The sequence below is a fragment of the Mauremys mutica genome, chromosome 10, assembly GCF_020497125.1.
Source record: "Mauremys mutica isolate MM-2020 ecotype Southern chromosome 10, ASM2049712v1, whole genome shotgun sequence".
NCBI classification, from domain to species: Eukaryota; Metazoa; Chordata; order Testudines; family Geoemydidae; genus Mauremys; species Mauremys mutica.
The window spans coordinates 60,998,144-61,011,831 of NC_059081.1; the positions used below are offsets into that span (position 1 = coordinate 60,998,144).

General features: G+C 42.2%; 1 protein-coding gene across 8 annotated transcripts in view; it reads right to left on the reverse strand.

The window, feature by feature from the left end:
• CMKLR2 (chemerin chemokine-like receptor 2) overlaps positions 1-13,688 on the reverse strand; it is a 59,044-nt gene that overhangs the window by 10,781 nt on the left and 34,575 nt on the right. For 3 of the 8 annotated variants that reach the window (XM_045032080.1, XM_045032076.1, XM_045032081.1), the window contains 3 exons: positions 13,343-13,406; positions 12,059-12,103; positions 2,461-6,197 (listed from right to left, as the gene is read on the reverse strand). In XM_045032080.1, coding sequence (XP_044888015.1) covers positions 5,117-6,181 — 1,065 coding nt within the window. In that variant the 5' untranslated portion in view covers positions 6,182-6,197; positions 12,059-12,103; positions 13,343-13,406 and the 3' untranslated portion in view covers positions 2,461-5,116. Of the gene's footprint in view, positions 1-1,309; positions 1,435-2,460; positions 6,198-12,058; positions 12,104-13,342; positions 13,407-13,688 lie in introns of those variants that run through there. The other 5 variants (XR_006582578.1, XR_006582580.1, XR_006582579.1 and 2 more) reach the window with 5 other exon arrangements.

A 13,688-nucleotide genomic window follows, 5' to 3' on the forward strand; every position in this document is an offset into this window, starting at 1 on the left:
CCGAACGGATGTTGGTGTCGGCAACGGCCGGTGCCGAGAGGCCTTGGCGGTACCAGCGATCCGGTGCCGAGGGAGCGCTTCTTGAAGACTGACCAGCGCTCAGTGCAGAGGGCTGAGGAGTAAGAGCTGCCTCTCTCAGGACCTGCTTGGGACGAAAGTCCCGCTCCCCCTTTATTCTCGGCTTAAAGGCCTTACAAATGCGGCACTTATCTGTTAGGTGAGATTCCCCGAGGCACTTAAGATAGGAGTCGTGGGGATCTCTCGTCGGCATCGGCTCGTGGCAGGCCGAGCTTTGAAAACTCGGTGAACCGGGCATAGGCCTAGGCACTGGATGCGGGGAAAGGGATAATCCCCGAACCCCTGTGAACTATATACACTAACTATAGTACAAATGAATAAAGTTAACTACAACTATATAAATCTAAACTATATACACAAGAATTAACGAGAGAACTACGAGTAGCTAGGGAAGTGGAGGTCAGCTAAGCTGCGCTCCACTGTTCCAACGACCGACACAGGCGCTAAGAAGGAACTGAGGAGCAGTTGGGTCGGCAGGGGTATATATCCTGCGCCATAGCGGCACCACTCCAGGGGGCACCCAGCTGACCCACCGAGTGTTGCTAGGGTAAAAATCTTCCGACGAACGTGCATGCAGCGCGCACACACCTAATTGGAATGGATATGAGCAATCACTCGAAGAAGAACATGGTGCTTACCTAGAGTGGCAGGATTTGTTGCTCTTTTTGTTCAAAAATTTGTTGTATAGGAAAAGGGTTGCAAATGCTTTGATTTATTTTATCATCCTCCATAAAGGATGCCCGATGTCCCAACAAATGATTGAATAAAACCATATCCCAGGCCTTCCCATCCCCACCTTAATAAAATATTTTAATTCCAATAAGGAAGAACTAGTATAAAAACATCTAATGCTGACTCTTCCCTTGTGTTTTCTTAATGTTCCACCTAGTAGTTCCTGTCATAACTCATTTTTTAAAGATCCTCACAGGTGCTGTGAAAAATGAGGGAGACTGGGCAAAAATAACTATGATGCCTGGCAGGAGCACTGTTATAAGAGCTACTGTCCCTGGTCATCTATCTGCAATACTCTTGCTTTTATTATCAAAAATACTTCAGCTGTTCAAAAACTACTTTTACTTAGACCTTTGAACAGTTTTCTTGAAAGTATAGATCCATGCAGTTAAGAGTGACTTGCAGATTGTAACACTTCAGGAGAAAAATAATTACACCAGCTAGCCACCTGTGGTGTCAGTATGCACTGTTGGTAGATTGGTGCTGTTTTAATACTGACCTGCTCCTGCAGAAGTACTGGAGATTTTTATGAAATCTCTGAAAATATTGCTGAATTGAGACTCATGTAAAAGAATGGGTTCTGGGCGTGTTTTTCAGTTGATATTAGACCGGAGTAAGCAGTGCCTGTTGAAGAAACATTAAGGAATAATCAGGAAAGTAATATTCTACAATCCTGCCATAACATATCATACAGAGCTGGGAAAAGTCAGTTAAACACAGTTTGATTAGTTTTCTGAACTTTTATTTGAAGTGGTATATTTCTTAGTCACGAATTCCAAAGATGAAGGAAGCTACTTCTCAAAGTAAGTCAATAGCCAATCTTTAATAAATTCCTGGGCCTGATTGTAGCCTCAGTTGGAATAGATGCAAGGTACTGAGCAACCCCCAATTCTTCTTGTTTCATGATGGGGCTGTGTATTAGAATTCCATTTAAAAAAAAATGGAGATATCATATCTCCTAGAATGGACCCCGAAGGGTTATCGAGTCCAGCCCTCTGCCTTCACTAGCAGGACCAAATACTGATTTTTGCCCCAGATCCCTAAGTGGCCCCCTCAAGGATTGAACTCACAACTCTGGGTTTAGCAGGCCAATGCGCAAACCACTGAGCTATCAAACATCAAAATCTGGATTATTGTGGATTCTTCTACCCCTCAAACTGAAATTAGCCCTCTTGGTTCCACAGCATATTTGCAGCACTTGTGACCATTCTATCTTCCTGAGGGAAGCAGCTGGAGCACTGCTATCTCCATGCACGAGAGAGTACTGCTACCCCTTCCTTCTCAAACCACCCTAAATTGCTGCTCCTTTTCCCCCTCCCCCCCCATCTGTTTAATGTTCTTGCCATGAGGGAGATTAGCTCCCTCCTCTTTCTCCAGTACAAGGTGCCTTGAGTAGAGCTGGGCAGTTTTTGGCCAACATGGCCGGGGGGGGGGGAATTCCTATGTTAACCAAACCATTATGCATGTGTCAAATTCACTAATTTGCTCCAGTTGAAAAAAAATCCCTCAAAAATTTAAACAGTGCACATTTTGATTCTAAATGACTAGAAATTTCCTTCAATTTCATTTTTACACACCAAAAAAAAGGTTTTTTAAACACTTTGATTTGCTGAAAATTTTGAAAAGTACATTTAGGAATGGGGGGGAGAAACCTGCTAGCAAACAAAAATCAGTTATTCGCACAGGTCTAATCAGGAGACAGGCTCCTGCTGTATTGTTCAGGCTTTGTCTTGGAGAATGAAGATCCCTCTTCCAGCCTAAGGAAGAGAAGAATGTCTGCCTCTAACACACACCACTCCAGAAGAATCAGTGAAAGGCACAGTAAATTCTGGGTGTAACAGAACCAGGAATAGTGGAAAGAGATATGGGGTCAGGCTTACAAAAGTTTAAAAGGTAAAAACTGTCATGAGAGAGGTCATAATCCAGTGGTTACTGTACAGCTTCCCTTTATTGAAAAATCAAGTATAATATCAGCAAAAGAAACAGCCACAAACTAATCCAAGTACTAAACCTCACAGACTGCTTAGGAATGTCAGAGCAGCTGATCAGATGAGAGGACTGTTCTACTTCTTATCTAGACATCTGTCAATAGTTGTTATCCTTAAATCTCAGGCTGGCTTTCCAATCAAACAGCCACTTCCCTTCTCAGGATAGTTCATCCTGCACTGGCCTGTACAGCTGCTGAGATAGCTCCACCATCTGCACCTGGCATTTGCTGCTCCTGCCATTTTTCCATAGTCAGTGACTTGAGTAAGCATCTGTCATTTCGATCAGCGTACAGACTCCATTAGCATCAATCTCTCTGTCCTCAGGAAACAAAGCCTGTGTCTTCCTTGGTTTTGTTTAGATGTCTTCTGTTCCTCCTGTAGAGGTGGCTCATGCAGTAGTTATGATGCCTGTGCCTTGGTGTGAATTACTTGGGCAGGTTGCCAGTCCTTTTCTCCCTATCCAGTGGCAGTAACTGGCATTCTTGTGCTGTCTCTTCAAATCTGTACCTCTCTTAGAACTATTTCAGGGTTGTTATAAGCTCAAGAAGCTTGCTACATGTTGGTTTATGTCCTCCTGTCCCATGGGTCACTGAACTCCTGTTCCTAATAAACCATGGTGATAGTCCAACAATACTAAGCATGGATCTCTTGAATATTCCACAGCTTTGAAAAACAAAATTACTGACTTCTTTGCTAACCCTTTTGACTATGCAAAATAAGGGCTTGAACTACTCTGTCAAAGAGAATTGCTGCAATGTGCCTTACCACTGAGATTGAGAAATCCACTATACTTGGATTATTTTTCCAGAACCCTTTGGGTTGAACAAAGGAGCTGTTTTAAGAGCAGACAGCAACCGTGCATTTCTGCTGAGGAGAGGAAGTGAAGAATACTGTATTCAAAAACAGCAGAAGGTTAACACCCTGCTCTTAGGAAAAAATGCCAGGGAACCTAAAGAAGAGAGGGTAGAACTTCTGGTTAAGGCATATTCCACAGCACAAAGCTCATAACACCTTGCTGAGGCACTAGTTCTGTAATGACTCAGGAAAGAGTGGTACCTAACCAATTAGCAACGTCATATTTTATAGCATTTAGGTGTATTTCTGAGATGGTACTGATCCAGCCTAACATCGTTCAGCTCATGAGGCCTAATGAACTCAGACCAAAATGTGGCTGCAGGCAATATTGATCTATTCATATTTGTGCAAATATAGTTCAAAGTGATAGAATATTTTGTGTAAAAGAATATTATGCATGAATCTATATAGAGAGCCCCATCTACACTGTAAACTTGTGTAGACAAGGCCATATGGTATTATAACCATGTTACAGCTCCAATCTTACACACTGAGGCAAGAATGTGTGTATAGTTTTGTACATACATGTATTCAAGCTGGCTGAAAATATACCTTTACTGGGTATACATGAGCTAACAGGAAACTCAGGGCCTCAGAGAAGGGATGGCGCAAGGGGCAGGGCAAGGTTGTTCGGTTTTATGCGAGTAGAAAGTTGGCAACCCTAGTGTAGTAGTAGAGGGAGGCAGCGGTCATGCAATCTATACTATGATTAGGAAAAAAATGTTATTTCTTTATGTTTCCAGGAGAGGGGAAAAAAAATTCAAACATCCCCTCCTCACCATAAGACATCAAAAACATGGACAACCAGAAAATGAAACTGACTAGAAAGCCACAATGTATCAGACCCCAGGGTATGGGGTTGTCCAAGCAGTGTGTAAGGAAACATCAACCACTAAACAGGGGATGTTAATTGATTTTTGTTGTAATAATCTACAGCACTTGTTCAACCTTTTCCATATTTGGGACCCTTTTCTATATTGGGACCCCTTTCCTACTCAGGCCAGGCCTCCTCCCACTAGCTGGGATCTAACGAGGAGTTCTCCTTATTTAGCACTATTGGAAGCATGTGAGCTCTAGGCTGAGAACTCCTGGATCTAAGGTGCTACATAATTCAACAGAGAAATATTTTTGTTATATATGATTATGTTGAGAAGGTGTCACTTTCAACACCTCTTCTAGAATTTATACAACAGGATTTATAGTGGGAGTTTTTCTCTATCTGATCTAAATCCCACTGATTGCAGTGGGCTTTGACGCAGGCCCTTTATACGTCAAACTAGCATCCTATCCAAATTCTGCAGCCTTTAAAAAGAAAAAAGAAAGAAAATCCAGCTAACATGGGGTGCAGCATTAAATTGATTGCAATCAACCCACTGTTCTTTTTCGTAGCGAAGATACACATCTGTTTGACTGTGAATCTACTGCTGGTTATATGCAGTGAGGAAGAGATTTTTACGAGCTGGTCACTGAGTGGTTTCACAATACCGCACAGCCGGAAAGCTGTTGTCAGAGTTCCGCAGTTGTTCACTGACTGTTGCAGACCGGCTGACCTCCCAGACTGCAAGTTTTAGTGCCTCAGAAACTGTCGCCCTGACACGGGTTTGGAACTTCTTGCTAATCAGAACATAGAGGATTGGATTGAGGCAGCTGTTGATGAAAGCCAGGCCAGTAGAGAGGGGAATACCGCTGAGAAGCAAGTCATGGAAGCGTTCATTATGGTGAGCAGATAATTCCAGAACGGTAAATATGTGATAGGGGGTCCAGCAAACAAAAAAAGCTACAACTACCGCAAGGATGGTCCAGAAAAGCCTGCTGGAAGTCAGCATGGTTCTCTTCTTCACCTTCAGAACCAGAAATGAGTAACAAAGGACCATGGTCACTAGGGGAAAGAGGTAGCCACAAACAAACCTCACCCAAATGAAAATATTATGCCTCATCAGGATGAGTTCTTTGTCATGCGGATGGAAGTTGTTATAGCAAATAGTGGAGTTGTGAATGGTAATTGTGTCTCTGAAGTGTAAGGCAGGGGCACCAATAGCAGCAGCTGAGATCCAAATAATCACACTCAGAATGAGGGTGTTCCTTAGGGTCCGATATTTGTTGGAAAAGACTGGGTGTACCAGGCGGATATAGCGGTCAAGGCTGATGATGGTCAGGAAGAAGACACTGGCAAACATATTTAGTAAAGCAATGAAGGAGTTGGTCTTGCAGAGCCATTTCCCAAAGGGCCAATGGAAGCCCATGGCCACATACGTAATGTAGAGAGGCAGGAAAAGAACAAAGATGAAGTCTGCAATGGCCAGGTTGAGGAACCAGAGGGTACTGACTGATTTATCCCATTTAAACCCCATAAACCAGATGACTATGGCATTTCCTGGCACCCCCAAGAGAAACGCCACACTGCACAAGGAAAGAGAGATGATGTGTGCAACACTGAGGTAGGACTGGGGTGGTTCATCTTCCTCATACTCATAGAAATAGGAGTAGTTGTCAAAATCTTCACTCAGCATCATTTCAGGAAACCCCATAGTGTATGGCTACGTTCTGTGAAGAAAAGGAAATGGAAAACTTAAAAGGGAAATGTTCAGGTCAAATCATATCTTAAACTTTTTTTTTAAACTGTATTACTAATACCACCATAATTTCATTGAAGGGCTCGGACATCAGAAATAAATGAGTTTCACTGCTTCAAGTGTATCACTTTTTGGCTGTCCAATGCTAGCACAATGCTTTACCCTTTGAGTTGCAGAAACTGCAGGGTAGCATTCACATCTGGACAAAGAAACTATTTACAATGAAACTTACAAAAGTCTCATGAAGATGTCATTTTGACAAATTTATATGTCATTTTTCTAATAGTCCTAGTCTTGTAAAAACCCATAAACAAAACAACCCTATATTTAGAACCTAAATTATCTGGCACAGTCCCTTAAAAAACAACAACAACCCAGGACTAAAATGAGTGCATTTTGTATGTTCCTGTAAGTTTGGACCTACTCCTGTTCCTGTTGAAGTCATTGGGAATCTTGACCTGTATGGGAAATGGGTTGAACTCCATCAGCCAGTGCAAACCCACCTATTTCCATAGTTATACTGATTTACACTGGCTGAGGATCTGGCCCTTTCCAGGATCACCGTTCGGAGTCATTCACTGTGAGGTGTTGCTTTGTACTTTTTAAATAGAAATGAAAGTAAACCCCAAAGCTGATTATATTAAAATTTAAATTACTATTTAATATACAGGGGCAGGACTGTCTTGTGGCTAGAGCACAGGACTGGAAGTCAGTTCCTGACTTTGCCACTGACTTTCTGTATGATCATGGAAACATGGGGCTGGAAGGGACCTTGAGATGTCATCAATTCCATCTGTGACTGATTACTGTTAGCAATCTGCCTGAGACCTCAGATGATCAGGCTAAGGCTGCAGGATCGTTTGGGGAGGAGATGACGAAACACACCAAGTGTCTAAGTTTAAAGCTTTATTAATAAAATAATAAAATAACAGCGGTAAGTGTTGGGACTGCTCCCACATCACTCAAAGGAAGCAAGAAAGTGTTAGTGCCCCAGCCCTAACCCACTTTCATACTCACACACGCAGGACCTGAGACTGGCCAAGCCTGGGTGTAACGTAAGAAGAGGGGGAAGGGTGGTCGGGAGTTCTTGCCACATGCACGACCCGTGTCCAGTGTCCGCTGCGATCTCCGCCTTGCTTTGGCTCTCGGGAGGGTTTAAGTCCTGGGGTCCTATGGGGGTGTTTTCGCCCAGGGCCCTCTGTTCCCGGTGCTCTTTGTACCAGTCCAAACCAGCTCACTGTGGCCTCCTCGGCTTCCCAAAACACACCAGCTCCAGAGACTTTGTTTCCCCCCCTGTTGGCCTTCGCTGTCTCATTCGCTCTCACTGCTATCTCTGCAGGCCTGCTCAACTTCGTTCTCCTCTTCTCATGGCTGGGCAGCTGCAGATTTCTCGTCACACCCATGACCTTGGTCTGGGGCCAGCATCTTATCTTCACACGGAGCTAGCTGAAGTGTCGAGTTAACCTGTTCTCTGCTTTTTTCCTCCTTCCCTCTCTTGGCCTCTCACTCCCTGCAAAGGAATCTTCCATTCCACACTCATCCCTTTGACCCTTCCCAAAATGCCCTGCAATGCTTGCAACAGCGTTAGCAAGATACCATGCTGATCTGCCTTCCCCAGGGGACCCCTTGAGAGAGGGGGACATTGGAGTGTGACAGAGCCCCCTACACTGAGGCAGGACCAAGTAAACCTAGATCATCCACAACAGAGGTTTGTCCAGCCTGTTATTAAAAACCTCCAGTGATGGGGATTCCGCAACTTCCAGTGTTAAAGTACCTTTATAGTTAGAAATAAACTAAATCTCCCTTGCTGCAGATTAAACTGATTACTTCTCCATGACTTCCTAAAATAGAACAATTTGTCACAGTCCTCTTTATCACAGCCCTTAACATATTTGAAGACTGATCAGGTCTGCCCTTCTCAAAAAGAAACATGCGTCCTTTCCTCCTAGGTCAGGTTTTCTGAACCTTTTATCATTTTTGATATTGGCCAAATTGCTTAATCTCTCTGCATCTGTTTTCTCACCTGCAAAATGGGGTGTTAAGTAGGTGAACTCAATACTGTTGGTAAAGTTCTGGGAGATACTCGGATGGAAAACATTATAGAAGTGCAAAGTATTATTCTTTCTTTTTGAGTTTGGGATTTTACAGCTTCTGTCTCCCAGTCCTGTTTGAAGTAGGTTTTATTGGACGTCTGTGGCAGAAATCAGAGACGAGCCAGGCGTCTGTGTAGGCGAAAGGGTGCAATTAAAATGCTAGGGAGCCAAGTTTCTTGGGGTTTTTTTTGGTTTGTTTTGCTTTAAATTGCTAAAAATACGAGCTGGAATATCAAGGTCGTAGTCTGGCGATTTAAAGTTCAGGGGTTTATTCCACACACAATTTTACAATGAGGAATGCTGAGACTCAGAAAAGCTAAACAGTCCAGACTTCTTAGGGCCAGATTTGAACACCCTTGCTCTTCTTGAGTGACATTTTGCTCCATGAGGAGTCCCACTGGCTTCGATAGTTCTGCTCATGGAGTGAGGTAACATGCAGAAGGCTATCAGCATCTGGTCCTTATTAAAGAGTTTATTGTACAAAGATTAAAAAACCACAAAATTAACAGTGGGCTAGGTCCTCAGCTGGTGTAAATCAACTTCGTTCCAGTAAAGCCTCTGCAGCTGTAAGCCAGGTGACACCTGCTGGGGGTCTGGCCGAATTTTGTTTTCTTTCCAAGAAGGGGCACTTTTCTCCTGGTTTGCTGAAACAGGAAATTACTTATATGCAAACTTCATCAAAAGTGGAGTCTCAGATATCTTATAATGGGCAAAGGGGAGTTGTTTTTTACTGCGTCATTAAACTAAAGCCATATATGTTGCTGAATTTTCCCTGGCAACCAGTGAAGTGTTCCAATTCAACTACTTTAAGAAAAGTGCTAGTGAAGCATTTCTTGATTTAAGTGGTGGACTCCAGATTTACACAGGTGTAAATGAGAACTGCATCTGGCCTTGAGTTCTTATTTGTGTCTTGAACATCCTGGAGAACGTTGCCAGCGTTTAACACAAAATTACCATATAGATGCCGGATGGGGCACAGATCCATTCCCGGAATGAAAACAATTTGTGAGGCCGATAGTAATGAAACCAGTTATTAAGAAAAAAAAAGTCACAACAAAAGGCATCGCGGACCAAATGTCTTTGGCTGGCTAGCAGCGGTAGCTTTACTATTCTGACAACATAAATGATTTATTTTCTGCCACAAAGGACCAAAGCAGTCGATGCAGCTCATCCTAAAGAGGGTTTATTATAGAGCTATGTACAAAAAGCCCTTGAGCTGCTTGGCGTGCAAATGCCCTAGCTAGACCCCTTTAAATGGACTAGTGGTATGAAGCAAATTTGATACACACACTGTATTTCTTTGCAGACTTTTTAGAACCCTTAGCATACATGATTAGGGGTGACCCCCTCACAGATGGGAAGCCCCTCTCTGTGGAACACAGAAGCTCTCGTGGCTTAAGGTACTGACAGGAATTCAAGAGAGCAAGAGTTCAGTTTTCGGTTCTGCTAGAGACTTCCTGGGTGATGTTAAGCAAGTCATTTAATTTCTCTGCACTTCAGTACCCCTGAACCTTCACTTCCCTACCTCACAAGGTGTTCCGAGGACAAATGTGTTACAGTTTGGGTAGCATGCAGGTACTATGATATTAGGGACCTATAATTACCTAGATAGCATGCCACTGAATCTGGCCCTGCCTAGCTGACGGGATAGCCTCTGCAGGAATTATAACTCTTTCCCTGCCCCTTTTTTTGTCATTTTAAAGTTTTTCTGCCATTTCTCAACTAATGAAGAAAATTAGACCAGCTCTGCACTCTCTCTCTAAGCACTGAAGCACGTGCATAAGTCTAATCCTATTCAGCAAATCACTTAACAAGTGCTTATTTTTAAACTTGTGCTTAAATCCCATTGGCCTCAAGTACTTTACTGAATAGGGATGGATTTGTGCACATGCTTAACTTTAAGCAGATGCTTAACTCCTTTGCTGAACTGAGACCTGAGGGACAAGCTGTAGAAATTAGTGAACTTACTTTAGAGTAAAAATGGACTAACACAGGTGAATCAGGCCCACAAGTTTCATTTGATAAAATAGAAATATGTTGGTCCCTGGTGAGCACTTGATTTTGGGCAAAGACTAAGCATGGAAAGTTTCAGGCCACAAGTTAGAAGAATGTGGAAAAAAAAAACAGGAAATATTTCATCGTTTTAGTTATAGTGATAGCTACCAGATAATTGCTATGCAGTAAAGAAAGGATATTCCCCAGCAGAAAGTAATGTCCAACAGGAAAGATAAGAAAAATATGACATGTGCACTCATCAAAGAGGGACCTGAGAAATTAACTAGGTGAAGATGGAGGAGAGGAAGGGCGACTAAAGCTTCCCCAAAGAACGACAGAAAGCACTATAACTAGAAATGATTCCTCAGCAGCAAATGCTTGGCAGGTTAAGAAAACCCACATTTCTCAACTTCCCGCTATTGAGACAGCTTCTGGACTTACAATCAGACCATGATTTTCTGGGAAAGAATCTAAAAAGGAAGGGCAGGAATAACAATAAAAAGAGCCTAAGAAAATAAAAACAAAGGAAAATGGATAGTAAAAGGAGTTTTAGAGGGAGAAAGGTTTAATAGCATAAAGCAGGCTTGTTTTGGTAGATTTGTGATCAAGAGCTATTTGTTCAATTAGTGAAGCTCCGATCAAAAGAGACCAAGTTCTGCTCTCAGTTACACCTCCATCTGAGTTCAGCTGTACTGCATGGGTGTAACTGCCAGCAGGCTATGTATGGCCGACTGGATGCAAGAAGAGTGAGTCTATTTGTATTATTTTCCTGAGGACTAGTTCTGGGAAGGAGTTAAGACTCAGCATGCAGATTTGGAGCCCAGTTCCATATTTTTTTAATTCCATTAATATTTCATTAATTAAAGAAGAGCAGGAAAAGGCTCTTCAGATATTTTGCTCATTGAACCACATCTTGCATGGCTTTTTGACTTCAAAGGGACTACTCACTTGAGTAAAGCTATGCAGATACATAAGTGTTTACAGGATCAGGCCCTTAATGTGTACATGGATGAAAAAGTAGAAAATAAGCAGAAGGATGTTATATATCGATATATTCATGTTATAAAGTATATAAAGAAGAGCTACCCCATTTCATCTAGCAAGAGTGATAACTGCTGTCCTTTCTAGTTTATCCAGCCTGAAGGAATTTTATTGTGTGTGTTATTCTGGTCAATATACGTTTTTAAAAAAAATATTTGTTCAGGTTTTAAGGGAGCCACATTTATGTAATTAAATTCTACATCCCCTTGGGGTGTGGAATCTGTACAAATACCAGTACCACCCAGCTGAGTCATTTGTCAAGAAAAATTATATCATCTGCGAGAAGAACATTATAAACATGAGCAGTACCCTTAACAGCTGGAATAAGAGTAAGTTTGAGCCAACAAGAGAACATTTTTTTAAAATCCTGAGATGACCCTTTATGTTTATTTTAAATGCCTTTATCCACATAACAAATAATACCTTAGATTAAACTGAAATATTTTTTTAAAAAGTTAAAAGTAAAATGTGACCATCTATTGCTGGTTACATTCTGCATTTCAGTCGCCAAGCAGTTCACTTTCTGGTTCTCAAGTACCAGCACAAAGGAGCAATATTTGAGTTGCAAATGCTCCATGGAAATGTTTGAATCCAAACAACTTATTTAAAATTGAAGCTACAAATAATACTGAAAGAGCATTTTAATATGAGGTTTTGTAAAGCCTCTTAAAACTCCCAGATCTTAATTTGGAAACTAAATTACCTGGCAATGTCCCTTCTATGTTTAGATCTTCAGAGACGCTGCTGCCTAACAGGAGAAAAGACATTTATCAAATATCTGTGTATTTCTAGTGTGAACCAAAACACACCAAATAAAAGACCCCTCTAGAAAGAGGGCCTATTTTTGTGACGTGCAGTATTGTAAATGTGGTTTGAGGAACTGTAATTCCAAGGTTATGCTTTGCCCAAGTACCTCACCTCTAACTCCTTTCCTTACCCCACTCTCCCAGAGGCAAAAGGTTTTTACAAGCTTGGGGTCCCTACCCAGCAAACGCACGTGATCTGTCTCAGAAAGGCCATGTGCATTAAGAGTCTGCAGAGTTAGAACCTAGTTGTTGTTTTTTAAGAAGGAGAGTTGTGAGAGAAATATGTAACGTGCATATGCTAATAGACTGATAGGCAAATGGGGCGGGGGGCAGGGAGGAAGCAGGATTGTGGGTTGCCATTGCCACCTGTGAACAGTCCTTGAGTCGACCATCAAGAATTGATGTAAAGAGCTGCACACAGGAAGCCATTTACAGTGTGTGACAAGACTACTGGTCATACAAAACCTAGGACCATCTACTGGCCCCTTAACTAGTTACATATACAGATCTAGAGTGCTCCTCTAACATGGTACACAGTGTCCTGTCTCCCTGCGGGGGCCCCCAAACAGAGCCAAGGGAAGCATCGAGAGCTAGACAGAGGCAGTGAAAACTGATAGATCTATGAGAGAACCTATCTGCAAAAAGAGGTGCAGTAAAGATTGCAGGCCGCTGGACAGCGATTGTTGTTAGGGCTTTCTAGTCTGTGCATGTCCAGTTGCCAGAGTGGGGTAGGGGTGGGGTTTGGACACATTCAAATATGCAGGCTCACTCCCTGCTGGGCTTTGGGTTTCACAGAGCAGCAAGAGAGCGGAAAATCTTTCTCAATAAACAGGAAAATGTGGTTAGAAGTTTGGCCGATAGGACTCAGGGATGGGTACAAGTTACAAAATTGCTTTCAATGCATTGAAACCGACCAAGTTTAAAGGATGATTATGTCTGTCAAGAGATGTTTTAAACAGTAAACAAATCCTTTCTGCAAAGGGCAGGCAGAACACTTGCTCCCTTTGTTGTCCATTCATACTTTGAGGTCACAAGCCCCTCCACAAACTAATTCCCTTTAATTTGGTTGTTTAACTAACTGCAGATATAGGTGCCTAACTTTAAGCAACCAAGTGTGAAAATGTTTAGCCTGTGTGTCTAAGTTTCCCTGTCTGTAAAAGAGAGAATAATAATTAAACTACCTCAGGAGCATTGTGAGCTTGGATTCATTAATGCTTGTGCCTTGAGATCCTTGGACAGAAAGATCTAAAGAAATGCAAAGTATTAATAAATGTTTCTAGTACCCAAGAGATTTTACCATGTACCACAGACAGTGCTTTTTCCACACCTCTCCTCAGCTGATTCCAAGGCCAGATTCTCAACTGTTGTGTAAATCAGCAATGCCATGGCTCCATTGATGCAGTGTCTGGAGTTGCATTACTCTGTTACTTTCATAGTGTTACCCCCATTGAGCATCAATTATGTAGATAATCCATTTTTACATTTACTCATAGATTCCAAGGACAGAAGGGACCTTTGTGATCATCT